Raw genomic sequence first — 26,895 nt, 5'->3', positions numbered from 1 at the left:
GTGCGCCCTTCTGCCTCGAAACCCCCAACCCTGGAGCCCCCCACCCCAGATCCCTCGGGGCGCGAGGACGCCGAAGTTCCAGGAGATGGACAGGGGGCGCAGAGTTCGCCCAGCACCCCCAGTCCGCCCGCCGCCTCCTCCAGGAAGACCCCCGGCCACGCCCCCATGGGTCCAGAGCGCTCGCGGGCAGAACCTCAGCCGCCATCACGCTCCGGGCCCCGCCGCCAGCCCCGACCGGGACCCCGCCACGCTCCCCGCCTCCTCCCGTCCGCAGCCCGGGTCCCGCGAGGAACCGGACGGGAGACCCCGGCCCGGGCGGAAGGGAGGTGGGACGGTGTCGGGGTCGGCGCGTGGCGGGGGGGGATCCTCGGCGGATCAGGGGCGGGGCCTGGCCACGTGGGGGTGGGCTGGGGCCGGGCCCCCGCTACCTGTTGATCTTGTGCGCGAAGGCGCGGCGCTCGGCGGCCGCCATGGTGCTCGGGTCCCGCCGCCGCCGCCGCGCTCGGCCCTCGGTGAGCGCCGCCGCCGCCGCCTCCGGGGGCCGCGCCGGCCGGGCTGGGCGTGGGCGTGGCCGGGACGGGGCGTGGCCTGGGCGTGGCGGCAGGCTGGGGGCGTGGCCTGGCCTTTCCGGTGTCGGCCCCGCCCCGTACGTCCCCGCTGGCCGGCGGCGCAGGAGGCTGGGCTGGGGCGCAGAGGCGGACTCCGCGAGAATGGGGTCCCCGCTCCCCCAGGGTGGGGTGGGGGAGCTCTGGCCGCCGTCCACACACAGAAAATGCGTATGAAAAAAACTGCGTGGACTTCCAAACATTTTTGCACCCAAAGAAGTTTATCTTGACCATTTTTCAAAATTTATATTTTATTTTGAAAATTCCGAGAGACATCTTCCATCCGCTGGTTCACTCCCCAGCCAGGGTTGGGCCAGGCTGAAGCCGGGAGCCAGGAGCCAGCTGGGTGGCCGGGACCCCAGCGCCTGGGGCAGGGGCTGCTGCTCCCCCAGGATGGGCGTGGCCAGCGAGCTGGGTCCCCGGGCCAGGCACCGAGGCCCGGGACGTCCAAAGGAGGCGTGTTCATCACTCCCCAACTCTATCTTCCGTTCCACTTTCCCCGCCGCGTCCTGGAACCTCCGGGGGAGTCGCTGGACGCTAAGGTGTCCAGCGTGGTGCCCAGGGCCTGGCCAGGGAGGAGGCAGGGTCCTGCGGGGGAAAGGGCCTCAGGCCGCAGGTCCCGGAGCCCCTCTCCTGTGGAAGGCAGATGTGGGGTGTCCCAGGTAAGTCGCGCGCTCACCTCTTGCCCCATCCCTGTCCCACCTCCCTGCCCCTTGGGACAGTCAGGCTGTGAGCATCCCTGGGGCCTGGGCTCCGCGGGTCCCCAAATGCGGTGCTGGCCTCGCCCCTCCCTCTCAGAGGACATCGGAGGGCCAGAGGGGCGGAGTCGGAGGGGGCGCCCAGGAGGGAGGTCTGGGGGGGGCGGGGCAGACCCACGACAGCACCAGGGCAGGGGGGGTCGCAGCGGGGCGGCTCCCAGCACAGACACGGGCACACACCCACACACCTCTACCTCCGGGGCTCTGGGGAGCACCCAGGCGAGACTCCACTCATCCCGCTTTGCCATGCCCCACCTGAGCTCACCCTGCTGAATTCCCTTCCTGGGCGCCTCCCAGGTTGTGGGAGCATGGTGACACCGAGTCAGGTGACCTCCCTTCCCCGGGCAGAGCCCGTGTGGCTCCCTCCTGCCTCGGGTGGAAGCCCAAGTCCTCCCCACGGCCCCCGGGGCCCTGTGCCACCTGCTGCTGTCATCCCCGACTTCTGACCTCACACCTCTTGCCCTTGGCTGCCACCCCAGGACCCTTGAACCTGCTGTGCCCCCCGTACTGGCATTCTCACGATGGGAATTACTGTCCCCATGCATGCCTGGCTGTGAGTCCCAGGGCACCGGTCTCAGCCTCCTCCTGGGCTCCAGGGGTCCCGTGGTCACTCACGGCATGAGCGGCTCATCTCTGAGGGGCTCCCTGTGCAGCCTGGAAATCCCCCGGGCCAGGGCTCAAGCTGGGCCGCCTGCAGCTCCACGCCCGCCCTGCCCTGGTGCCTACCAGACCTGAAAGTCGGGGCTGGGGCTCCCCAGCCTGACTCAGCCGGGCGGCACCCGAGGCAGCTGTTCAAACAGAAGGCTGGCTTGGCGGGGACTTTGGCCTCGGCCGGCTGCTGCCGGAGGACTCGCTAGGGGACAGGAGGCGGGAGCCCGGGGATCAGGGAGGGGCCAGTGAGGAAGGCTGGGCTTGGGGCCCCTACCTTTTCCTGCGCTGCTGCCCAGTGCTGTTCCCTCCGGGGCAACACCGTTCCCCGCGCTCCTCATCTGACCCCTTATTGCCTCCTGCCGCCGCCTGTGTGTTCCCCAACTAGAGCCCCCGCCACACAGAAACCCGGTCACTGGGCCATCCGTCTCCAGGGCCGCCCACCCCCTATCTTGACTCGAATGTCAGCCCCATGCGGGTGGGGGTTTTCTCTGTCTTCCTCCCTACGCTAGCACCCAACACGGGGCTAGGTATACAGCAGGTGCTCACTAGAGAACGAGTGAGGCAGAGTGGATCTGGCAGAGGGAGGCTGGACGCGGGTGCCCACTGCCCCCAGGTGGCTGCCGTGGGAATGGCAGGGACAGCTGACTCAGCGGACCCAGCCCCGCCCAGGAAGTGAGTGTGGGTGGGGGGAGGTGTGCAGGGGAGGCCAGGTTGGGGAGTGACCAGCCAGAGGCGTCCACTCGACCCGCAGGCTGGGACCAGCTCCGGGAGGTGGCACCATCGTCCCAGGTCATCTTCCCACTGGAGCAGGACCGGATTGACAGGAGCAGCTGTCAGCCTGAAACCATGCAGGGAGTTGAGGCCCCGCCTGGGACACCTGCATCCGAAGTCCGAGGGCCTGGGTTCGAGTCCCGGCTCTGCCTCTAGGCCAGCCCCCCAGCTAGTGCGCACCCTGGGAGGCAGCAGCGACGGCCCAAGGACTTGGGGGTCCCTGCCCACCCCCAGGGGAGACCTGGCCGCAGCGCCCACTTCCTGGCTTCAGCCTGGCCTGTCAGGCTACTGGGACCTCTCTGTCACTCTGCCTTTCAAGTTAAAATCAATAAAACTTTCTTAAAAATCAGGCCGTGCCTGGACCATAGGACTCCCACCCAGAGATCTGTTCCAGCTGGGTCCCGGGCCAGCTTGGCCACTGGCAGACCGACTCAGGGCCTCAGTTTCCCGGGCTGCACCAGGCCTGGGGGGCGGTGCCTCTGGGCTGTTTGTCCTGCGGCTCCCAGCAGCCGGGGAAGGAAGCAGGACGCTGGCCCCGGGGGTCCGGGCCGGTGGGGCAGGCTGCAGGCTTCCTGTCGCCTCCGGGCAGACGGCCCAGCTCCGGACGCTGCGCGCCGCCCTCAGAGCGCCTTGTTTCTTGAGCTCCGTGTGCGTGCACACGCTGGACACGCGTGTGCACGAGCGGCCGGTGCACAGCCACCATCCTGGCTGCGTCTGCAACATGGGACAAGCCGATCGGCGGGGTCGACACCTCGCTCTCCTCTCCTCGGGCCAGCAGAGAGAGAACTCCAGGAGCTGAACCCCTCCCCCCGCCCCAGGAGCCCCAGGCTCAGCCCCTGGCTCCTAGCCACAGCAGACAGCTGGGGAGCGAACCAGCAGGTGGGAGTTCTGGGTCCCTCTGTGTCTCAGATTAATAATAAAAAGATCTTATAAAATCCAGCAAGGCTGTGGCCACACATGCGGAGCCATCAGCACCTGTCGCACTGTTCGGGACCCGCCGGACCGGGTCTCAGGGCCCGGCCCTCGGCTCTGCAGCGCTGCCCTCCCCCCCCCCCCCCCGTTTGCATGACCTCTGCCCAGGGCCAGGCACTGGCAATTCTCCGGACACACACCCCATTCTCTTCCCGATCATTCAGCGGGGGTGTGTGAGGAAGGATGGGAGCGGGTGGCGAGGGCGGAGCGGGGGCGCTGGGGGGACCCCCGCACCTTTCGAAGCGTCTAATGGGAAACAGCCGGAGTCAGCCAGCACCTGCCTAAGTGGCACGCAGGCTTGTGCTTCCGATGGCTGGCACCAGGGGGCGCACGAGATCTGGGGCGTGGCTAAGGCTTTTATGAGCTGCGGGGCGGGGCCGGGCCTCGGGGGCGGGGCCGGGCCGCGGGGGGGCGGGGCCGGGCCGGGGCGCGCTGACCTCCATTCGGCTCTCTCACTGTTTCCTGTCCACTCCACCCTCTGCTTCCCACCTGCCCCTTTGTATTTGCCCCTCATCTCCCCACCAACCTCCGCGCTGTCACTTATCCCTGCCCCTTTGCGCCGATTTCCCCAGATTTTTGCGTCTTGGATTCCGCCTCCCACCTTCCTTTGGTACCCGGGTTTCCCGGCATTCTCGAGGGCACGTTTCCCGCCGTCCTTTGCGCCTCGCCCTTTCCTATGCTCCTTTGCACCTCCATCTTCTAACTGCACATGCGCGGCGCGGCCGGCCCTGCTCCATTGAGGGCAGTTTCGGCCCTTTGGCGCTCTCCAGCCGTCCAGGGCCTGGGCATGGCCAGCCCCCTGCAGATGAGGGTCCAGCGAGCCCCCGAGCCGACGCACGGCCCTCCCAGGACCCCAGCGTCCCTTACCCGGGCTTCCAGCTCAAGGCCCGGGTGCTCCCCGCTAGCCAGCACCCTGGAGGCCGCCCTGACAGCTCCAGGCCCCCAGGCCTCTGGCCCGGCCCAGCCCTGGATCTTGTGGGCATTTGCGGGCGTGCACCAGCCGGTGGAAGTTCTTTATTTGTCTCTCTGCGTTTCAGATTTTAAAAAAAATCAAATAAACATTTAAAGAAATCAGGGTCACAGGCCCGCTGGTGCCACTGTGGGGCGAGGGTCCCCGAGGCGACGGGGGGGGGGGTGTCTCCGGGGCGACCCAGGGGGCAGGGTGGGCCAGGGAGCGTGGGAGGGAGGGTCCCGGGGGCGGCCCAGGGGGCGGGGGGGGGTAGACCCAGGGGGTAGGATGGGCCAGGGGGCATGGGGGGAGGGTCCGGGGCGACCCAGGGAGGGCAGGGTGGGCCGGGGGCGGGGGAAGGGTCCCCGGGGTGACCCAGGGGCAGAGCCAGCCGCTTCCAGACCCAGCCCTCTGGCGAGAACGACCTAAGGAAGGCAGCGCCCTGGGTCCGCGGAACACGCGGCTGGAGCGGTTTCCACCGGCCGTGCCGACTTGGAATTCATCTCATTCGGGAGCCGGGCGCCCTGAGACGCTAGGACGTCGCGGGGAGGAGGAGTGGGCACCGGTCTCCCGGCCTGGTGCCTTGATCCAGGCCCTGATTGTGAGGTGACAAAGCCCAGCACCTGGCCCGAGCTGGCCCCTGGGCAGCCCGGGGAGGCCACGCAGGAGCTGGACAGAAGGGGGAGGGGACACGGGAAGTCCACTCGGGTGTCCCTCTGTGGGGCCCGGGCCGTCCGGGGGAACCGTAAGCCCAGCGGCGCAGGAAGATGCCGACCTGACAGCCGCGGGCGCGCGCACCACCATGGCTGAAATACACACGCCTTATTCTTCCCTGAAGAAGCTCTTGTCTGTACTCAACGGCCTCATGGTTGTAAGTGTGTCACAGCCCCCCCCCCACACACACCCCCGACAGACAGAAATAAGCTGATCCAAATTGGCGCGGGGATCTGTGGTCCCCGGAGAAGCCGCAGGGATGTAGGGCAGGGCGCGCAGCGCAGCCGCGGGGCATGCTGGGAGCAGGTGCAGGCCCCGCGCTGGGCACCCGGCAGGAGCCAGGGGAGCGCGCGCCTGCTGGCATCCCACACTCGTCTCAGCGCTCACTCCTCCCCGGCACTGCCAGAATTCTCTCCTGGAAGGCAGGGCGGTGGGGGGGGGGGCGCACAGAGAGAGCGTCCTCCCGCTGGTTCACTCCCCAAATGGCCAGGAGCTCCATCCGGGTCTCCCAGGCAGGTGCAGGGGCCCAAGGACTTGGGCCACCTTCTGCTGCTTTCCCAGGCCACAGCAGAGAGCTGGATCGGAAGTGGAGCAGCCGCACTCAAACTGGGTTTTGCAGTAAGGGATGTCAGTGAAGCCTCCGCCTGTGACAACAGTATCCCATTTGGGCGCTGGTTCGAGTCCCGGCTGCTCCACTTCCGGTCCCGCTCTCTGCTATGGCCTGGGAAAGCAGAGGAAGATGGTTCCAAGCGCTTGGGCCCCTGCACCCACGTGGGAGACCCGGATGGAGCTCCTGGCTCCTGGCCTGGGCCTGGCTTAACCCCAGCCATTGCGGCCATTTGGGGGCAGATGGAAGACCTCTCTCTCTCTCTCTCTCTCTCTCACTCAGGCGTTGTGGGGTTTTACTCTCCCTAGCCCTCCCCCGCACGCCCCGGGCGGGTTCTGGGGGCAACCTCCCAGCACCCCACCTCCTCCCTCTCCCCTCTCTGCCTGGCAGGTGTCCGGCATCGTTCTCCTTGGCCTGGGCGTCGACGTCACGCACGGCGAGGCCACACTGACCGCAGTCCTCGGGGCGTCCTCGGCGTACCTGCAGCACGTCGGCCGCCTGTGCCTGGTGTTGGGCACTGTCGCCATCCCGCTGGGCCTGGTCGGCTGGTACGGGGCCACCACGGAGAGCAGAGGCGCGCTCCTGTTCGTAAGTGGGGTCTGCGCCAGGCCCCCCACGCCGCCGACCCGGCCGCCAGCCCCTGGGCGTGCTGCTCTGCCCGCGCCTGGCTTTTCCTTTAAAAAAAAATTATTTGGAAGGCAGCATGACAGAGAGACACACAGAGAGGCCTTGCATCCGCTGGTTCACTCTCCAAATGGTCACAATGGCCGTGGCTGGGCCAGGCTGAAGCCAGGAGCACCCGGGACTCGAACCCCTGCCCACGTGGGACCCTGGCCTTGCAGGCAGTGGCTTCAGCTTGCAGACAACCTTGTCCCCTGCCAAGGTCACAGGCCGTATGCTCCTAGTTAGTGAACCAGTGGATAGAAGCTCTCTCTCCGTATCACTCTGCCTTTCAAATAAACCACTTTTTTTTTTAAAGGACATGGGCGGCCTTGGTTGTCCAAAGCCCGTGGCCGCCGCCCTCCTCCTCCTCCCTGAGGGTCCACCCCTCCAGTTTCCTTTCCTAAGCATTTCTCGACACAGAAACGGAGTCTCTGGTGGGGCTGGGGGCCAGGCGGTGCAGGGGTCCAAGCAGAGGGGGCAGAGGGTGTGCGACGCGGGACTCACATGCGCCCTCTGGTGGCTGTGGGGGGAACAGACGGGGATCTGGGTGGGCAGGTTTTTTTCTTTTTCTTTCTTTTTTCTTTTTTTTCTTTCTTTTTTTCTTTTTTCTTTTTTTTTTTTTTTTTACTGTCTTTCAACTAAATAAAATAAATTTTAAAGAACAAAAAAAGACACGGGGGCACTGGCATCCCATCCCTGTGTCTTCCAGTGCTTTCTGTCCACGGTCATCATCATCATTGTGGAAGTCGCAGCCGCCACGGTGGTTCTGGCCTTCCTCCCCATCGTAAGTACGGCGCCGCCCCCTCCCCAAGAGAACCCCCGCAGGACCAGCAGGAGCCCCGCCCCGCGGCCCGCCACAGGCGACCCGAGCTCCTCGGCTCCCTCTAGTGGAGACCCGGAGGCGGGCAGGGAACCCGAGGGCCCTGCACAGCTGGCGCGCTCCAGAGACGGCGTAGAAAGCCGGACGCCTCAGCCTTCCCCTCCCGCGGCCGCCAAAACCTGCCCAGTGCGTTCCCTCGTTCCGTGCGGGAAGTGGGGCGGGGCACAAAAGGGTGCCCATCTTGATTTAAAAAAAAAAAAGGGGTTATTTATTTATGTGAAAGGCAGGGTTACAGAGAAAGTAAGACAGAAAGAGAGAGAGAAAGAGAGAGATTCTGTCTTCCTGTTCACTGCACCCCAAATGGCCAGGGCTGGGCCAGGAGCCAGGAGCTCCATCCGGGTCTCCCACGTGGGTGCAGGGACCCCAGCACTTGGGCCATCACCTGCTGCTTTCCCAGGCCATAGCAGAGAGCGGGATTGGAAGTGGAGCAGCCGGGACTCGAACCGGTGCCATTGGATGGATTGTCATCCATGTTCACTGACCTGCTTGCAGTCTTTTGGGCCCCCAGGGTCCCGCTCCCTGCTGTGGCCTGGGAAAGCAGTGGAGGATGGCCCAAGTCCTTGGGTCCCTGCACCCGCGTGGGAGACCCGGAAGAAGCTCCAGGCTCTGGCCTGGTCCAGCCTGGGGCTGTTGCGGCCACTTGGGGAGTGAACCGGCAGATGGAAAACCTCTCTCTCTCTCTCTCTCTCTCTCTTTCTCCCTTTCTCTGTCCATGGCTCTACCTCTCAAATAAATAAAATCTTAAAAAATAAATCCACCTACTTACTTAAGGTATACTAAGCTGATCTTCTGTATATTAAGATAATCGAAAATGAATCTTGATGTGAATGGAAGGGGAGAGGGAGTGGGAAAGGGGAGGGTTGTGGGTGGGAGGGACGGTATGGGGGGGGGAAGCCATTGTAACCCATGAGTCGTACTTTGGAAATTTATATTCATTAAATAAAAGATTAAAAAAAAAATCCACCTGACAAAGTCAAGTGCGCTTGGGCACAAGACCAAGGCTGTGTGTGCACCTGACGGGGAACGGTCCCGGCCTGGTGTTGGATCCTGAAACAGGAATTCAAAGGCACGCGGTTAACAGGGGAGAGGGTGCCGGGGGCCTCTGGAGGGGGCAGGGAAAGAAAGGAGGCGACCCCTCGGGAGGCGGCAGCGAGGGCCCCTGGGCTGAGCCGGGGCTGTCTGCCCAGAGCACTGATCTTCCCCACTCCCATCGGCCACTGGGTGAGGGCTGCTCCCAGGGCCGCAGGGGCTCCGAGGCCAGGCCAGGCCACGGCCCCAGGAACGCCCGCTCCTCTGCTGACGCACAGCCAGGAGAAAGGCGGGGACCTGTGCCTCGCTCTGACACACATAGACCCTGTCTCTGGGACACAGGCCGAGTCGGCGGGCGTGGAGAAGGTGGAAATTCTGGGACATTCCCCGTCTCCCCTCCCCGCAGGGTTGTCAAGTCCCAGCCACGCGCCGGGCTCCCCTCTTTGGGCGTGGGAGACATTTTTATTTGAACTCTTAATTGAATCCAGCAAATTCATTTTGCCTCTGATGTGCAGAGAGCGGGGGGAGGGGTTGAGCTGGTGGAAATGAGATTTTTCAATTCTGTCGCGGAGTTCCAGCCAGATCGTGGGTGGAGCACACCGTGGGCGGCTCCAGGAGGCAGCCGATTCAGGCAGATCTAGGATGGGACACGCCCAGATGCACCTGGCCCCAGACCTCCCGCTGTTCCCCGCTCAGGGCCCCCAGGCAGCCGGGGGCAGGTCCTCTTCCTTCAATCAGAGAGTAGCAAAAATACAGGAACCACAAGGGAAGCCCCCACATCCCTCCTCCGGCCCCCAAGAGACCCCACCCTCCGTGGACGCGAGTCCCTTCCGGCCCCACTCCCCCACTTCCGGTCTCGCCTGGCAGGTGCGGGACGTGACCTTGGAACACACCTTCGTGACCCTGAGGAAGAATTACAGAGGGTACAACGAACCCGACGACTATTCTACACAGTGGAACCTGGTCATGGAGAAGGTGGGGGTCGCAACATTCTAGCTGGTGCCATCGCCATAAGAAAGCCTTGGGTCCCTGGACCTCACGGGGTGGGAGGGGGGATGAGCCACAGCTTGGGACACACCCACCTGGGCGCCAGGTTCGAGTCCTGGCTCCGCTGCTCCCAACCCAGCTTCACAGTAGCTCGCTCCCTGGCTGGCAGCGGTGATGGCCGGGGTACGGGGGTCCCTGCCCCCCACGTGGGACAGCTGGAGGGAGTTCAGGGCCCCTGGCTTTGGCCTGGTCCGGCCTCGGGCTGTTGCAGGCACTTGTGCAATGAACCAGTGGGTGGAATCGGTTGGTCTCTCTCTCTCTCTGTCTTTCAAACACACGTGAAAGATAGCGCTTATCCGGTTTGGACATCACGCGGTCCATACATGTATGCAAACATTGGCCAGTATTTATTTCTTTATTTCTACCTACTTGAAAGGCGGCATATGAGAGAGAGAGGGAGAGGGGGAGGGGGAGGGGGAAGGAGAGGGGGAGGGGGAGGGGGAGGGAGGGGGGGAGAGAGAGAGAGAGAGAGAGAGAGGGAGTTGGAAATGGAAGGAGGCCTTCCATCCGCTGGTTCACTCCCCAAATGCCCACAACAGCCACAATAACCGGGTCTGGCTCAAGTTCAGAGCCAGGAGCTCCACCCGGGTCTCTCCCGTGGTGCGGCGGGGGCCCAGGTCTCTGCCCTCCCAGGGTGCGCATGCGCATGCGCTCGGGGCTGGGCGAGGCCCCCCTGACGCGGGATGCTGCGGTCCCCGTGTTGCCCGCCGGACTGTTGGCCCGCGGATCTGAAGCGCCTGCCCCTGGGTCTCCTGTGTCTGCAGCTCAAGTGTTGCGGGGTGAACAACTACACGGATTTCTCGGGCTCTAACTTTGCGAAGACCACCGGCCACAGCTACCCCAGGGACTGCTGTAAAAACATGGGCACCGCGGCCTGCGACGGGCGCAACACGTCCACGGCTGTCATCCACCGGGGGGTAACTCGGGGCTCGGCTGCGCGGCGCGGCTCCTGGCTTCCCAGCCCGGGAGTGAACTCGAGGGTGGCTCCATCCGGGTCTCCCACGTGGGTGCAGGGGCCCGTGCACTCGGGCCAGCCTCCACTCCCTTCCCAGGCGCATCAGCAGGGAGCTGGATGGGAAGTGGAGCAGCCAGGGCTCGAACCGGCGCCCATAGGGGATGCCGGCGATGCAGGTGGTGGCTTAGCCCCTGTGCCACAGCACTGGCCGAACAATGTAACACTGTAGAGGGGAAGGCCATTGAACCGTGTGGCCCAAGTGTCCAGAAGACGGACTTGCCAGCGACCCAGAGAGGGAGGGCGCTCACCCACTGCTGGTCTCCCACTCCTCTGAGCTTCAGCCTCCTAATCGATAAAATAGTGCAGAGGGAATGAGAAAACAAAGGGCTGAGAAGGTGCTAAATGCACACGGGCCCTGCTTTCCTATGTAAAGAGCACCCAGGGATAACTAAGATGCCGGACGCTAGCCATGGATCTGGCCACGACGACGTACTCCATGTGGATCCTTTTCATCCTCATAAAATCCCCGGGAGGCGGAGCCTGTGGGTCTCATTTGTAAATGGGGATACTGAGGCACGGGGAAGCCCACCAGATCACACAGGCTGGCAGCACAGAGCGGGGGAGGGGTACGCGGTGTGCGCTGGGTGGGGGCAGCAAGGAAGCCAGGGAGGACGCTGGGATAGAGCTGGGAGAGGAACCGGTGGGAAGAGACCCAGGCCCTTCTCTTTGAGAGAAATCCGAGTGGCCTGCATGGTGGAGGCAGCCCCAGCCCCTGACCGACTGTTCGTGTCCGCAGGGCTGTTTCTCCAAGCTCCTGAAAATCACCAAGGCTCAGAGCTTCATGCTATGCGGGGGCTCGCTGGGGGCAGCCGTGATACAGGTAAGACCTGGCTCTTGTGTTAAGCACCTATTGTATACCGTGCACTGTTTGGCACGACAGTGAACAGAAGACAAATGCCCCCGCCGTGGCGGAGCCGACATTCAAGTGGGGCATTCGGGTGAAGTAGAAACAGGGTGACGATGGGGAAGGGGAGGAAGCCAGGAGGGCCTGCCTGGGGAGGTGGCAGATGACCAGCCGCCTTGCGAAAGCCGTTTGAGTAGAGGGAGGAAGACAAGGGGGAGACAGCACGTGCAAAGGCCCTGGGGTGCACACTCAGCTCACAAGCAGGTCTCTCCTTGGACTGGTCGGTGATAGGACGGCCTGGCTGGGCCAGGCTGAAGCCGAGAGCCAGGTCTCCCACCTGGGCGGCAGAAACCCAAGTACTCAGGGCAGCGCCTGTCCCTCGCACGCAAGGTGTGCATGAGCAGGGAGCTGGCATTGGAAGTGGAGCTAGGATTTGAACCCAGAGCCTCTGATTAGGGCTGTAGGCATCGCCAGTGGCAGCTTAACCACCAGCAAATGCCGGGCGTCGTGGTGCAGCAGGTGACGCTGCGGCTGCAGCCCCGGCTTCCATACGGGCGCTGGTTCGAGTCCCGGCTGCTCCACTTCCCATCCAGCTCTCTGCTGTGGCCTGGGAAAGCAGCAGAAGATGGCCCAAGTGCTGGGGCTCCTGCACCTGCGTGGGAGACCCGGATGGAGCTCCTGGCTCCTGCAGTCAGCCTGGCCCAGCCCCAGCCGATACAGCCATTTGGGGAGGGAACCAGCAGATGGAAGCCCTCTCTCTCTCTCTGTCTCTCTTTCAAACAAAATCTTAAAAAAAAAAAAAAAAAAAAAAAAAAAAAAAGGACCAAGGTTGGCTCACTGGCTCACTCAGACATCAGACATCAGACATCAGGACGCACAGACAACGCCAAGGCGAGAGCAGACTTGTCGGTGGACGGTGCTGGGGCCGCGGGCTCTCCGTGGGCACGTGACCCTTACCTCACACCCTATAGAAAGTTCACCCAACGTGGGGGTGGGGGTGGGCATGTGGCCAGCGGTTAACCCACCGGTGGGGATGCCCCATCCCATCCTGGCACAGCTGGGTTCCAGAGCGAGAGCCCAGCTTCCTGCTCACGCGGACCTGGGAGGAAACAGGTAAGGCTCGGGAGCTGGGTCCCCGCCCCCCACGTGGGAGACCGGGGTGGAGCGCTCGGCTCCTGGTTTTGGCTGTCGCAAGCATTTAGGGGAGCAAACGAGCACAAAGGGGCTCTCTGAAAAACCTACGGAGTGGGGATGCGGGCAAGAGCTAAGCCCGACGAACGGTGGTCACACAGCGCTGAGGACCTCGGAGAGAGAAGGGAGTACCTGGCCCACGCTCTCCTATTGGCCAAACCTAACAGGAAGTCAGACGGTAAGGACCTCCTATTGGTTCAACCTAACAGGAAGTCAAACCGTAAAGGCTTCTTATTGTCCAATCCAGAGGGCAGGAGCTTCCTATTGGCCAGCCCTAACAGGAAGTCGGAAGGTAGGGGTTTCTTATTGGTCAAATCTAACAGGAAGTCCAAGCGCAGGGGTGTGTGGGAAATGTAGTCCTCAGGACTTGGCGGGAGAGCCAGGATCTGACGGATGTCAGGACGAGGCCTCCATCCGCATGGGATGCTGGCTGAGGGCGTCCTCTGGCCCAGCGCGATGCAGAGCGGCTCCGCCCTGCTGGGAGATGGCCCCGCTGCCCGCATCTCTGGTTTCTTCCCGGTCCGGGGCTCTGCAACGCTGGTCCAGCGTCTCCTCCTTCTCCCGTTTCAGCTGCCAGGCATCCTGGCCACCTTGCTGCTGTTCGTGAAGCTGGGCTGAGCCCCGGCAAGAAGAAGACAGCGCCCCGGGGGCCCACCCGCCTGCTGGGAGCGTGGCTTCGCTTTTATTCCCCAGTGGCACTCACTCCGTCTGGAAGGGAGATCGATAATTAAACAATGCCGGGAGCCCCTGTCCCGCCAGACTCCGTCTCCTGAGTTTTAACGCTGGCTGTGAATGGCCAGAGGGGAGGCTGCTCGCTGGCGTATGGAAGGGCTGAGGCTGGCCATGCATGCAGAGAGGGGCGGCATTTGGTGCAATGGTTGGGGCTGGGGGGCCGGCGCTGTGGCGGACGGAGCAGGTTGAGCGGCCGTCTGCAGTGCCAGCACCCCAGAAAGGCGCCGGTTTGAATCCGGGCTGCCCCACTTCTGGTCCAGCTCCCTGCCAATGCGCCTGGGAAAGCCGTGGCGGATGGGCCAAGTCCCTGGCTTCCTGCTAACGCACACGCTGGGGGACAGCAGCGCTGATGGCTCCAGTTCTTGGGTGCCTGCCCCCCACGGGGCCGGGGGGCCGGGGGAAGAGACCTGGATGCAGCTGTCGCAGCTTCAGCCTAGCCCGTCCCCTGCTGTCGTAGGCAGGTGCAGGAGCAGGAAGCGGGGTCCACTCCAGTGTCCACTCCCATATGGGATGTGGGCTCCCAAGTGTGAGAGCCTGCTGGGCCATGAGGCCTGACCGAACCCGTTAAGTCCCTGGGCCTGATCCCCCGCGCCTAATGAAACCAGGCACACATGGATCATCTCGAAGCTACTGGAATGTTCCTTGCTTAGGAAAGCCCCGCACCCGGGACGTTCCCAAATGCTAAGACCATGCACTGTGCACGGTCAGCTTCACCAGGGGGCCTCTCGACACACCCCCCACCCACCTTGTCGGGGTCCCTGCAGTGCTCTGCCCCTCCCCCAACAAGCTGCTTAAAAGGGGCTCTGCGCCGGCACACCGGGTTCTAGTCCCGGTCGGGGCACCGGATTCTGTCCCAGTTGCCCCTCTTCCAGGCCAGCCCTCTGCTGTGGCCAGGGAGTGCAGTGGAGGATGGCCCAGGTGCTTGGGCCCTGCACCCCATGGGAGACCAGGAAAAGCACCTGGCTCCTGGCTCCTGCCATCGGATCAGCGCGGTGCGCCGGCCACAGCGCGCCGGCCGCGCCGGCCGTTGGAGGGTGAACCAACGGCAAAAGGAAGACCTTTCTCTCTGTCTCTCTCTCTCACTGTCCACTCTGCCTGTCAAAAAAAAAAAGGGGGGGGGGCTCTGTTGGGGGCTGGTGCTGTGGCGTAGTAGGCTAAGCCGCCGCCTGCAGTGCCAGCATCCCTTATGGGCACCAGTTCGAGTCCTGGCTGCCCCTTTCCCAATCCAGCTCTCTGCTATGGCCTGGGAAAGCAGTAGAAGATGGCCCAAGTGCTTGGAGCCCTGCACCTATGTGGGACACCTGGAGGAAGCTCCTGGCTCCTGGCTTCGGATCAGCACAGCTCTGGCCATTGGAGCCAACTGGGGAGTGAACCAGTGGATGGAAGACCTCTCTCTCTCTCTTCTCTGTGTGTGTGTGTATGTCTCTCTCTCCCTGTCTGTAGCTCTACCTCTCAAATAAATAAAATTCTCTGGGGCCAGTGCTGTGGCGCAGCGGGTTAATGCCCCAGCCTGAACCGCCAGCATCCCATATGGATGCTGGTTCTGGTCCCGGCTGCTCCTCTTCCAGCTCCTGATCCAGCTCTCTGCTGTGGCCTGGGAAAGCAGTGGAAGATGGACCCAAGTCCTTGGGCCCTTGTACCCACATGGGAGACCCAGAAGGAGCTCCAGGCTCCTGGCTTCAGCCTGGCCCAGCCTTGGCTGTTGCGGCCATTTGGGGAGGGAACAAGTGGATGGAAGCTCTCTCTCTCTCTCTTTCCCTTTCATCGGAGCTGGTGGTGTACAGAATCCACAAACCTGGGTCCATTCACCGAGCAAGACAGCAGGGAGTCCAGGCAACCATTGCTTAATCCCTGGCTCCCGAGGGCGCCAGGGTGAGGGATGCTACAGACTGAAGCCGCAGCTGGGAGGGGCGTGTTCAGCTTGTGTGTGCAGGCCCGTGATTGGTCCACAGTGCCCATGGCTCTCCTTGGATTGGTCAGTGATACAACAGCCTGATGAAGGCAAAGCAGGCTCCTGGTGGTCTCAGGACCCCCAACACAGGGCCCGACAGCCGGCTGTCACCATGGTGATGAGTCTGTGGCAGCGATCAAGAGGCCACTGGGGATGCCCACATCCCACACTGGGCGCCAGGGTTCAAGTCCCAGCTCTGCCCCATGCCAGCTCCCTGCGCATGCGCGCCCTGGGAGGCAGCAACGGTGCTGGCTCAGGTACCCGGGCCACTCCTGTGGGAGACCCGGATGGAGCTCCTGGGCCTCCATCCTGGCTTCTGCCCGGCCCAGCCCTGGCTGCTGTGGCCATTTGGAGTGTGACCCAGTGGATGGAAGATGTTCAGTTCTGGGATTTTAGGGTTGGAAGGAGGTGAGGAGGCAGCTAGTTAGAGAAGGCTTTATTTCAGGGGAACAGGCTGGGGGGGGGGGTAAAGAGAGTGGGGTCGAGCCTGCTGGGACAGAGGGCAGGGGTCTGAAGCAGGCAGGGCCCCTTCTTAAGGGGCTTGTTGGGGGAGGGGCAGAGCACTGCAGGGACCCCGACAAGGTGGGTGGGGGGTGTGCAGAGAGGCCGCCCGGTGAAGCTGACCGCGCGCAGTGCACCATGGTCTTAGCAGTTGGGAACCGCCCGGGTGCGAGGCTTTCCCAAGCAAGAAACATTCCAGTAGTTTGTAGATGATCCCTGTGCACCCGGTTTCATTAGGCGCTGGGGATCAGGCCCAGGGACCTGACGGGTTCCGTCAGGCCTCTGTGGTCTAGCAGGTTCTGACCGATATCTCTAAGAAGATGAAAAATATTTTTAAAATATTCATTTGAAAGGCAGACAGAGAGAGAGAGAGAGAGAGAGAGAGAGAGAGATCTATCCGCTGATTCACTTTCCAAATGGCTGCAACAGCCAGGGCTGGGCCAGCCTGAGCCAGGAGCCAGGAGCTCCATCCGGGTCTCCCCTGTGGGCGGCAGGGGCCCAGGTACTGAAGCCATCACCTGTGTCTCCCAGGGTGACAATAGCAGGGAGCTGGAGTCAGGAGGAGAACCAGGACTCGAACCCAAGCCCTCTGATGTGGGATGGGGGCATCTGACCCGCTGCGCCCAGCACCCACCCCACTCCACCCCTCTCATCCTGCTTCTGTCTCTTTGGCATGAAGTCCCCACCCCCTGCCACCTCATCAGCATACAAAAGACGCTTTTATCTCTCCCCAGCGATTGCAAGAGTTTTCAGACCTGCTTGCCAGGAAGCAGTGGAGACCAAATTTTTTTTTTATTAAACAGCCGTCAGAAACAAAGCTGGGCGTGGCGGTGAACAAGACCCAAGCTCCTGCCTTCCCAGGCGTGCAGCTGGGCAGGAGGAAGAGCTGCCGGTGTCCACGGCACCGTAGGGCTCCTTGCCTTGGTTCCCACTTCACTGTGTATCTCAGCATAGCTGGGAGAGGGGCCAGCGTTGCAGTGCGGCCGGTTAAGCTGCTGCTGGGGGTGCCCACATCCCACCCTGTCAGCGTCCTGGCTGCTCTGCCTCTGATCCACGAACACCCTGGGAAAGCAGCAGGTGATGGCTCAAGGGCTTGGGGCCCTGCCAGCCACGTGGGAGATCCGGATGGAGCCCCTGGCTCCTGCCTTCGTCCTGGCCCAGCCCTGGCTGGTGTGGGCATTTGGGCAGTGAACCAGCAGACAGAAAATCTCTACCTCTCAAATGAGGAAAAAAACACGTAAGACCCAGAGAGAGGAGAGACGGTGGCACCCACGCTCCGTCTCTCGGGCCATCACCACACACAGAGCAGCCCCTCGGCCTTCCACTCCCAGAACTGGAGCCAAAAGAAACCTTTTCATCATTACGAGTGGGTGTTCCGCTAGCGTCGCGCACAGACTTCTTACCGGGGTTTGCTGGGCAAACACTGATCTCGCTGTAGAACTTTCTAGACTCAGTGGGATGGACACTGCACTGCCCGATTGAACAGCCCTGTCTGGAGCCCCGCCCCGCATCACGAATGGAAATCAACCACCAAGGCGTTTGGAGGAGGCAGCTTTAATTCTGCGCCGGGCGGGCGGGGACCAGCAGCCAGAGGCAGAACCGACCCCCCCCCCCCACACACACACACGCAGACCGAGTTTCTTCGCTGACTCGTTGTTTTAAGTGGAGTGGGAAAGCGAGGACACGAATTCCCAAAGAAGCCAAAAAGAAAGCAAAAAAAAAAAAAAAAAAAAAAAAAAAGCCCTAAACCTCACAGCCCAGGAACAGGGGCTGCCAACAGCTCCTGATAAGAAGGCACTGGCAGGTGGTGGCCCCTCCCCTCCGCACCGGGGGCGCTGGGGAGGGATTTTTCCCACGGCCTTTGGTTTAATTTTCTCTCCAAACTCAACCTCCTCCCCCGGCTGTGATGGGTGCCGGGACTTTGGTTTTGGATCCCCGGAGACCCTCTGGATGGTGGTCCCCCACCCCACCCCCCATCATAAAATGAAAGCCTTGTCTTATTTTAGAAGAAAACAAACAACAACAACAAAATACATTGTCATACATTACTTCCAGTCTGGAGAGAACCCCCAAGGCGCTCTCTCCCCCTCCCTCTCTGTGGCTACTTTGTTGAAAAATCCTGCCCAACCAGAAAGCTCAGGAGGAGTGCAAGGTGCAGCCAAAGCTGCTCTGGTTGCATGCAAAGACCCGCCAGCTGGACCCTGGGCTCCCAGCAAGCTGCCCGCCTTGCGTTCCCTGTGTGGAAGCAACCAACAAAAATTCAGATCCCGTGGCAACTTCCCGGAGCCCCTCCTTGCTTTGTGCGTTCACTCTCTCCCGTGTTACCAGGGTTACCTAATTTATTGGGATAGGAGACAGTCTCACTTTGATGTTTGAAGGTTCAAACCCCGCAGGGGCTCAGCAGGGCTCCCTGGATACAAATTTGAACTTGAGCCAGGGCCCCCAGGTGCAAGCCAAGCTGCAGAGGCTGGGGGAATCCGCAGAGGCCCCTCAGCCCATCCCCCACCAGCGCAGGTCCTGCCTCTCCCACGGGATGTCTACAACATGCAATTGGCAAACCCTGCTTCCTCACTCCTCTCGCCCAACCCCAACTCCTCCATTAGCTTAGAAAGAAAAAGTCACTGACTGGATCCTGCCGAGGACACAGCTCGGGAAACCCACCCGGGGGTCCCCAAGGGCACTCCCACTGGGGGAGCCCCGCCCTTACATCAGAAATTCACCAGGCAAGTGCTGTGTAGACTTGCTCAACTCCCTTTCCTAGCAGGATGTCAGGTTTGGAAAGATCTTGCTTCAAACCGCACAGTGAGGCCCGGACAGGGAGGGGCCCAGCCTCTGGGCTCGGAGGTCAACTCCTGGCCGAAAACCGCATGCGCGGGAATGCTAGGGGCCAGCGAATTCTCCATCCTGCCTGATGCAGCCAGACTATTCTAGAATTCAGGTCCAGGCTGGAGATGCCGTGGGGGAACCAGCGAGCACAGTGGTAGGTTCCGGCGAGTCGTGGCGAAGCGTGGAAGGCACTTGTGGGGGTCCTGAAGCCGGGGACAGGGGTCTAGGACGCCCTGGCCCCTTGTAAAGGGCCGTGCTGGGCTAATACTGATTTCAGAAAGCCTTAAGCGGGGGCTGCCTGGGCCGACACCTGCTTCCGGTCTTGGAGCCCTTGGGGTCTGAAATCCACGGGGCAGGTGCAAGGGTTGGCGGGAGGGGTCCTGAGAAACCGGAGCCGCCTGCAGGATGAACCCGGACGACCCACCCAGCACGAGGCCACATCTGTGGCGCCAGTCCATGCCCAGGGCACAGCCAAAGTCACCATGGAGGCCCCCCTCCCTCTGGTGGCTGCCTGGGAAAGCAGCAAGCCCCTGCCCCCACCCGGGGGGGGGCTGCAAGGCGGGGCGGAGTGCCCCCCCCTTGGGGGGTCTGGTGGTCCTGGAGCACAGGGAGGGCCAGGCATGCAGGAGCTGGGGGCGTGGGACGGGAGGGAACGTGGAGCCCAGAGCTCGGATCCAGCCCCTGTGGTGCACGCCTGCTCACAGTCTCTGGGCTGGGCTGGGCTGGGCTGGGCTGGGGGGGGCGGCTGGGACCACCTCTAGCAGCCACAGCTGCTGGGCTGCGGGGGCGGGGCGTCCCCCAGGGCGGGGCCCTTCCCGTTGCTGCCGGGGCTGGAGCTGGGTTCCAGGGACTCATTCATCTTCTCGCAGATGGAGTCCACGAGGCGCTCGAAGACCTGTCTCACGTTGATGTTTTCTTTCGCGCTGGCCTCAAAGAACTCGAAACCTGGACGCACACGTGCGGGTGGGGGGGTGTGGAGAACACATGCTGAGACACCCTGCCCCCTCCCCCCTGCCCCCCCCAAGGGGCCAGGGCCTGAGCTGGGACCTCGGCTGTGGTGCCAAGCTGGCTTCTACCCTGCATACCGCGGTGGGACCTGGGTTGAGCGTCTTAGCCTCGGTTTGCTCGTCTGTGCAATGGCACTCAGATGGGACGCCGGCGTGGCAGGCAGGGGCTTCGCCTGCTGTGCCACAACGCTGGCCCCTTCTCTGGGCTTCTGGGGTGGAGCCGAGGGCGGGCGTTTGGCACAGCAGTTAATATGCAGCCCCGGAGCCCCACACTGGGGCTCCGGCCCCCCGCTGAGGCGCACCCTGGGAGGCAGCAGGCGGTGGCCCAAGTCCCCGGGGCCCTGCCACCCACGTGGGAGACCCAGATGGAGCTCCTGGGTCCTGGCTTCAGCCTGGCCCAGCACTGGGAAATCTCTATTGCTTTGTCTTTCTGCCTTTTAAGTAAATACAAATGCTTTAAAAGTTTTAGGAAGTGGGAGACCAGAGGAGACACATACACACATATACACGCACACAGACACACGTACACACAGAGCCATACACAGATAATACACACACACACACAGCAACACATACACGCACAAACACATATGCACACAGATACATAGACACATACATGCAAACATATATGCAGACACCATACCCACAAAGAGACACACGGAGACACACACATAGCTACATATATACACACATATGCACACAGACACACAGACATATATATACACAATCATACACACACACACACTCTGTTGTAACAACATCGCCATCCCCTGGGCCAGCGCTACGGCACAGCAGGCCGGGCCACCACTTGCGAGGCCAGCATCCCGTGTCAGAGTGCCAGTTCGAGTCCCAGCTGCTCCACTTCCGATCCAGCCCCCTGCTGATGCATCTGGGAAGGCAGTGGAAGATGGCCCAAGTGCTGGGGCTCCTGCACCCACGTGGGAGACCCGGATGGGGCTCCTGGCTCCCGGCTTGGGCCTGGCCCATTGCAGCCATCTGGGGAGTGAACCAGCAGATGGGAAGATCTCCCTCTCTCTCTCTCTCTGTCATTTTGCATTTCCAGTAAATAAAATAAATCTTCAAAAGATTAGTGTATTTGACAGCTAGAGAGAGATCTGGCTCATGTTCCAAATCCGTCAATGGCCAAGGCTGGGCCGGGCTGAACCCAGGGGCTGGGAGCTCCTCCCAGGTCTCCTGTGCGGGTGCGGGAACTGGAGCCGTCACTGCTGCCTCCCAGGGCCTGCATTAGCAGGGAGCGGGAGCCGGGAGCCGGAGCTGGGAACCGAACCCAGGCCCTCGGGGGATGTCGGCATCTTAACTGGCATTTTTACTCCTGGGCCTACTGCCTAACCCCCTGCACCAATTATTTTTTAAAGATTTATTTATTTATCTGAGAGGCAGCATGACAGATGAAGAGGGAGAGAGAGAGGCAGAGAGGTCTCTGTCCGCTGGTTCACTCCCCAAATGGCAGCAACGGCCAGGGCTGGGCCAGGCAGAAGCCAGGAGCTCCATCCGGGTCTCCCGCGCAGGTGCAGGGACCCGGGCACTAGGGCCATCGCCTGCTGCTCTCCCAGGGAGCTGGATCGGAAGAGGAGCAGCCGGGACTTGGACAGGGCTCTGAGACGGGATGGTGGCGTCACCGCTGGGGCTTAACGTGCGGTGCCACAGGCCAGCCCCCCACCCCCACCCCATCGGAGGAGCGCAAGGCAAAACCACCAGGTTCCAGGGTGTGGGCAGCCGGGAGCTCCCGGGGGTGAATTCTATGAAGTCCGACAGGGACGGCTGGGCACCGTGGCTGGACATGGGCCTTGCGGGGGGCAGGCAGGCACAGGGCCGGGGCCTGCACCGTGGCTGGACGTGGGCCTCGCGGGGGGCAGGCAGGCGCAGGGCCGGGGCCCGCACTCACCCAGGTCGTCGGCCAGCCTCCGGCCGTCCTCGGCAGGCACGGCCCGCTCGTCCTCCAGGTCACACTTGTTGCCCACCAGGATGACCTGGGCGTTGTCCCAGGAGTAGGTCTTGATCTGCGTGGCCCTGCGGAGTGCGGGCTGTGAGACGGAGGGCGTCGGGGCAGAGGGCAGGGGTCAGGGGTCAGCAAGCACTCACCAGTCCTGCACGGCGTTGAAGGACTCCTGGTTGGCGATGTCATACACGAGCAGGAAGCCCATGGCCCCGCGGTAGTAGGCCGTGGTGATGGTGCGGTACCGCTCCTGGCCGGCCGTGTCCTGGGGAGACAGCGGCGTCAGGGGCCGCCCAGGGCCCCGCCCCGCAGCCCCAGTCTGATGGCGGAGACACAGAGTTTCCTGCACAGTCTCTAGTCTGATGGTGGAGGCCGAGGTCTACACTCACAGCACCAGTCTGATGGTGGAGACATGGAGTTCCCTGAACAGCCTCTAGTATAATGGTGGAGGCCCAGGTCTATACTCACAGCCCCAGTCTGATGGTGGAGACATGGAGTTCCCTGAACAGCCTCTAGTCTAATGGTGGAGGTCCGGGTCTACATTCACAGCCCCAGTCTGATGGTGGAGACATGGAGTTTCCTGAGCAGCCTCTAGTCTAATGGTGGAGGCCCCCGGGTCTACACTCACAGCCCCAGTCTGATGGTGGAGACATGGAGCTCCCTGAACAGCCTCTAGTCTAATGGTGGAGGCCTGGGTCTACATTCACAGCCCCAGCCCGATGGTGGAGACCCGGGACTGCATTCACACCCCCAGTCTGATGGTGGAGACACGGAGTTGCCAGTACAGGCCCTAGTCTGATGGTGGAGACCCGGGTCTACACTCACAGCCCCAGTCTGATGGTGGAGGCCCGCGTTGCCAGTACAGGCTCTAGTCTGTTGGTGGAGACCAGGTCTGCATTCATAGCCCCTGTCTGATAGTGGAGGCATGCATTCGTCCTTGATCTTGAGGGGCTTCCAGTATGAGGGTCTTGGGCCTCTCGTAGACCCCGAAACTCATTTCCAAAAACCAACTTCAAGACCACAAACAGCAGCCGCCTGGGCCGGAGGGTGGCCTCCTGACACCGTGTTGGGCTGGGGCAGGGAGGGGCAGGCTCCGCGGGGGTCCCTGGGCTTGATTCTATGACGGCACCCAGGTCACCAGGTCCTCAAACGTGCCGTGAGCAGACATCAGGGAATAGAACCACCCCCGGCCCAGGCACAGCAGGCGGGAGCCACTTGCGACACCCATAGCTGAGGTTACAGTGTCTGGGTTCAAGTCCCAGCCCTGCAACTAATCCTGGCACATGCTGACGCACCCTGGGAGGCAGCAGGTGGCGGCCCACGTGCTTGGGCCCCCGCCACCCACGTGGAAGACCCGGATGGAGCTCCAGGCTCCTGGCGTCAGCCTGGCCCAGCCCTGGCTGTTGTGGGCATTTGGGGAGTGACCCAGCGAATGGACAACCTCCCCCCTCCCCCTTCTCCCCCCCCCTCCTTCCCTCCCTCCCTTTCAAATAGTTAAATTGAAGGAAAAAAAGTTTCAAAACTAATATGCCACTCCCCTTCATGCCCAGCCCCTCCCCCAGAAGCCCTCCCCGAGGCTGGACCCTCACCCAGATCTGCAGCTTGATCCTCTTGTCGTGGCGGTAGACGGTCTTGACCTTGAAGTCGATGCCCACGGTGCTGACGAAGGCGGGCGTGAAGGAGTCGTCGGCGTAGCGGAACAGGAAGGAGGTCTTGCCCACGCTGCTGTTGCCGATGATGAGAATCTTGAACATGTAGTCGAAGTTCTGGTCTGCGGCGTCCCGGGGGCCCGCGGGGGGGTCTCCTGCAGAAGCCATCCCGGCGGCCCCCCGAAAGCCTCCAGAGGGAGAGAGAGACCGCAGCCCTGAGTGGGGAATCAAACACCAGTTACTGTACCCTCCGGGAAACGGGTTCAGGTTCTGGCTCCAGCCCGTGGAGACCAGGTGACCCTGGGAGGCGGGAGGTGTGGTCGGAGTCGCTACCTGCAAGGGTGCTTGGCTGGGAGCCCAAAGTGAGTTTCTTGATTCACTCAACAAACACTCCTTGAGCGGCTTGTCCGTGCCAGGCCCTGCTCTTGGCAGAGACACAGGTGTGGGGGACAGGAAAAGCCCACCCTGGGGGAGGTCCCATTAGCTTCCAACGGGAGCTAATTCGTGCTGATAGCGATGAGGAGACAGGGCTAATAAATACAGTTGCTCTCTGCATCTGCAAGTCCTTTGCTGTTAGGGGCGAGTGTGCGCCTGGCGAAAAGTTCAAATGCAAGGCCAGAGTGGGGGGTGGGGGGTCTCGTGGCGCCACGGGTTGAGCCACTGCTTGGGATGCCCACCTCCCACATCGGAGGGCTTGGTTGGAGTCCTGGCCACTCCACTTCCAATCCAGCTCCCTGCGGATGCACATGGGAGCCCCGGATGGAGCTCCTGGCTCCTACCTGGCCCAGCCCCAGCTGTTGCAGCCACTTCGGGGAATGAACCAACAGATGGACGCTCTCTTGCCCTCTCTCTGTTACTCTGCCTTCCCAATAAATCAATATTTTTCAAATAAGGCAGGGCGGAGAGGGAGGGGTGGGCACACAGGTGCCTCCTGGGAGAGCAGCTGTCTCCGCAGGAGGTGCAGGTGTGGACTTCGCCCTTGTGAGCAGCTGGCGTGGCCCAGGTGTGAGGTGGGGGGGGGTACTGCCAGCTGTCTAGAGCCTCCCCCCCCATCAAGACCTTGGTATTGACTTTGGCAGGTGTCCGCCGATGGGGCGCCTGCCCTGCCCCCACCCAAGCCGAGCCATGAGCCCCCTCCCTCACCTTCAGCGTGAAGGGGGGGTTTCTGTGGATACGGCCTAGGTTGAAACCCCCAGGTCCAGCCCCAAGTGGATCCTGCTGTTTCTTATTTGCCAAAGAGGCTGGGCCTGTGCCTATGCGGCCAAGGCTGACTCAGCCCAGCCCAGCCCAGCCCAAGGAGGCAGGAGTGAGAGTCTTCAATCCAAGGAAGCCAGCCCAGCCCCCCACGAAGCAGCCATCACACCCCCCTGACACACAAGCACCATGACCACCTCCCCCGGGGACTGGGCTGCTGGGACGCGCGCCCACTCCCACCCGGTGCCCTGTCTGGCTCCGGGACGCACCCTCAGCCCGCATTCCTGCCCCAGGGATGTGTCTGCGGCTCCCCGCACACTGCAGACCGCCTGGACGCCAGGAGGCCCTGGCAAAGCCATTTCTCAACCGCCCTTGGGGCTTTTGTTCATTTTAAACTTGGACCCAGTCGGCCCCACCCCGCGTTCCGGGAGAACGAGTTCGAGGAGGGGGGTGCTGGAGGCGGGAGGCCGTGCGGGGCAGGGCCCCCAAGCCCCCACACCCCCGCTTCAGTCCACCTGTCAGCAGCAGCCGCCCCTCCCTCACGCCTGACACCAGGTGAGGGTGTCCGGGGGGCTCAGCTCTGTCCCCAGGCACTGGATTTGGGGCACCCCAGCCGGTGCACAGCTTCCCCCATCGCCATATGGTCTCCTCGCAAGTGCCCAGCTGGGCTCCCCGTCCGCCCGCGCCCCAGGAGCGCTCGCCCGCTGAGCCCAGCTGGGTGGGGGCGAAGGAAGAGGCGGCCCTGCAGCCCCGCCTTTGTTCCCCAGGCCCCCGGCCCGCCCCCTGCCCCCCTGTCCCCTGCACCTGCCGGGAAGCGCAGGGGCGGGGCGAGGCGCACGCCCTCCGAGGGGGTCACCTCGCGTCGGGGCCGCTGCCCGCTGGACTTCGACGCCGACCTCGCTGCAGCCTGGCCCCGGCCGAGACCCCGGCTCCGCAGCCGCCGCAGCCGCCGCAGCCGCCGCCGCCACCGCCGCCCGCAGCCACCCGGATCCTGCACGGGCTCCGCCCAGCTCGGAAAGGAGGGGCCGCTCCGCAGGGAAGACGGGGCGGGGCCGAGTGGGGGACGGGGCGGGGCCTAAGCATGGATTATAAAAAGGGGTTTGCACCAAATTTTATCCTTTAATTCCATTTTCCCAGACTTCTGTGCCCAGCGGTTAACGGCGCAAACTCTGGATCCCAGCTTCGAATCCCAGCCCCACCACGTTTCGCATCCGTCAAAGGGCCCAAACCAGGTGCAGGGTTGTGTGAGGGTACTGGGAGTTTGCAAAGTTTTTTTTAAAAAAAAGATTTATTTCTTTGAAAGTCAGATTACAGAGAAAGAAGAGAGAGAGAGAGAGAGAGAGAGAGAGAGAGAGGTCTTCCATCCTCTGGTTTACTCCCCAGATGGGCGCAACAGCCAGGGCTGGGCTAAGCCAGGCAGAAGCCAGGAGCCAGGAGCTTCTTCCGGGTCTCCCACACCGGTGCAGGGGCCCAAGCACTTGGGCCGTCTTCTGCTGCTTTCCCAGGCCACAGCAGGGAGCTGGATCGTGGAGCAGCCAGGACTCGAACTGGCATACAAATGGGATAGCAGCTTTACCTGCTACGCCACAGCGCCGGCCCCAGGCTCTGTAAAATTTTGCAGTGGCTGTCTCTATGGGAGGTGCAGCACTTTGCTAAAGAAAGACCCGTATCCAGGCCCCGGTGGGGTCCTGGTTGTTTTTCAAGCCAGCAGGACGGGGTCCGGGGACGTGATATGGGCTCCACTTCTCTGATCCCGCACGCGCCCCCTGCCCCCCAGCGCAGCCCAGTGCCCGCCTGGGGATGAAGTGCATTTGCTAGAAAGGGCTGGGAGACCCCCAGTAACGAGCAGCCCAATGTCTCCCGGGCCCCGTCAGCCAGCCTCTACTCTCACTGTGGCTGTGAGGAGGGGAATATGTAATGCGTGGACGTGGCATTTGGCATATTAGTTAAGACGCCACAGGAGCAGGTGCTGTGGTGCAGGGTTTAAGCCACCACCTGCAGTGCCGGCATCCCATATGGACGCTGGTTCGAGTCCTGGCTGCTCCACTTCCGGTCCCGCTCTCTGGTAAGGCAGGAGATGATGGATGGCTCAAATCCTTGGTCCCTGAACTACATGGGAGACCCAGAAGCTCCTGGTTCCTGGCTTTGGATTGGACCAGCCCCGGCCATTTGGGGAGTGAACCAGCAGCTGGAAGACCTCTCTATATATTCTTCCTTTAAATAAATAAAATCTTAGCTGGCACCGTGGCTCACTAGGCTAATCCTCTGCCTTGCGGCGCCGGCACACCGGGTTCTAGTCCCGGTTGGGGTGCCGGATTCTGTCCCGGTTGCCCCTCTTCCAGGCCAGCTCTCTGCTGTGGCCCGGGAGTGCAGTGGAGGATG

The 26,895-nt window shown here is 62.5% G+C and overlaps 3 protein-coding genes and 1 long non-coding RNA gene across 12 annotated transcripts in view; 1 reads left to right on the top strand and 3 right to left on the bottom strand.

Moving 5' to 3' along the window:
- Positions 1-560, bottom strand: part of DOCK6 (dedicator of cytokinesis 6) — a 36,946-nt gene extending 36,386 nt beyond the window's left edge. For all 5 annotated transcript variants that reach the window (XM_070059091.1, XM_070059093.1, XM_070059094.1 and 2 more), the window contains exon 1: positions 429-560. In XM_070059091.1, the coding sequence (XP_069915192.1) occupies positions 429-472 (44 nt within the window). In that variant the 5' untranslated portion in view covers positions 473-560. The remainder of the gene's footprint in view (positions 1-428) is intronic.
- Positions 561-798: 238 nt separating this feature from the next.
- On the bottom strand, positions 799-4,133 carry LOC138845839 (uncharacterized). 2 transcript variants are annotated; one of them, XR_011383021.1, is made up of 3 exons: positions 3,992-4,133; positions 1,911-3,499; positions 799-1,238 (listed from the first exon to the last, which is right to left on the bottom strand). It is a non-coding gene; the product is annotated as an uncharacterized lncRNA (long non-coding RNA). The 2 variants fall into 2 exon arrangements; XR_011383020.1 differs by having other exon boundaries at positions 801-1,238; positions 1,979-3,499.
- A 1,178-nt stretch (positions 4,134-5,311) lies between these two features.
- On the top strand, positions 5,312-13,456 carry TSPAN16 (tetraspanin 16). Its single transcript, XM_070059105.1, has 7 exons — positions 5,312-5,577; positions 6,418-6,615; positions 7,400-7,474; positions 9,467-9,574; positions 10,411-10,563; positions 11,398-11,481; positions 13,267-13,456. Exons 1-7 carry the CDS (start codon positions 5,509-5,511, stop codon positions 13,312-13,314), a joined length of 735 nt encoding a protein of 244 aa, XP_069915206.1. The 5' UTR covers positions 5,312-5,508; the 3' UTR covers positions 13,315-13,456.
- Positions 13,457-17,418: 3,962 nt separating this feature from the next.
- Positions 17,419-25,509, bottom strand: RAB3D (RAB3D, member RAS oncogene family). 4 transcript variants are annotated; one of them, XM_070059108.1, is made up of 5 exons: positions 25,370-25,509; positions 23,260-23,534; positions 21,817-21,935; positions 21,620-21,744; positions 17,419-19,651 (listed from the first exon to the last, which is right to left on the bottom strand). In XM_070059108.1, exons 2-5 carry the CDS (start codon positions 23,485-23,487, stop codon positions 19,464-19,466), a joined length of 660 nt encoding a protein of 219 aa, XP_069915209.1. In that variant the 5' UTR covers positions 23,488-23,534; positions 25,370-25,509; the 3' UTR covers positions 17,419-19,463. The 4 variants fall into 4 exon arrangements, with proteins under 4 accessions (XP_069915209.1, XP_069915207.1, XP_069915208.1 ...); XM_070059106.1 differs by having other exon boundaries at positions 25,318-25,507; XM_070059107.1 differs by having other exon boundaries at positions 25,322-25,507.
- Positions 25,510-26,895: the final 1,386 nt, after the last annotated feature.

This window comes from Oryctolagus cuniculus, chromosome 16 (genome assembly GCF_964237555.1).
Source record: "Oryctolagus cuniculus chromosome 16, mOryCun1.1, whole genome shotgun sequence".
NCBI classification, from domain to species: domain Eukaryota; kingdom Metazoa; phylum Chordata; class Mammalia; order Lagomorpha; family Leporidae; genus Oryctolagus; species Oryctolagus cuniculus.
The sequence above is the reverse complement of the archived record's forward strand: the minus strand, read 5'-3'. Positions and strand labels throughout refer to the sequence as shown.

Bases quoted from the DNA above. Each gene is read 5' to 3' on its own strand.
- TSPAN16 (XM_070059105.1), top strand. From the start codon at position 5,509: ATGGCTGAAATACACACGCCTTATTCTTCCCTGAAGAAGCTCTTGTCT. The intron at 6,616-7,399 runs GTAAGTGGGGTC...TGTGTCTTCCAG, and splicing joins GCAGAGGCGCGCTCCTGTTC to TGCTTTCTGTCCACGGTCAT. The intron at 10,564-11,397 runs GTAACTCGGGGC...TCGTGTCCGCAG, and splicing joins CGGCTGTCATCCACCGGGGG to GGCTGTTTCTCCAAGCTCCT.
- RAB3D (XM_070059108.1), bottom strand. From the start codon at position 23,487: ATGGCTTCTGCAGGAGACCCCCCCGCGGGCCCCCGGGACGCCGCAGAC. The intron at 21,936-23,259 runs GTGAGGGTCCAG...CTGTCTCCCCAG, and splicing joins GGATCAAGCTGCAGATCTGG to GACACGGCCGGCCAGGAGCG. The intron at 21,745-21,816 runs GTGAGTGCTTGC...CGCACTCCGCAG, and splicing joins TTCAACGCCGTGCAGGACTG to GGCCACGCAGATCAAGACCT.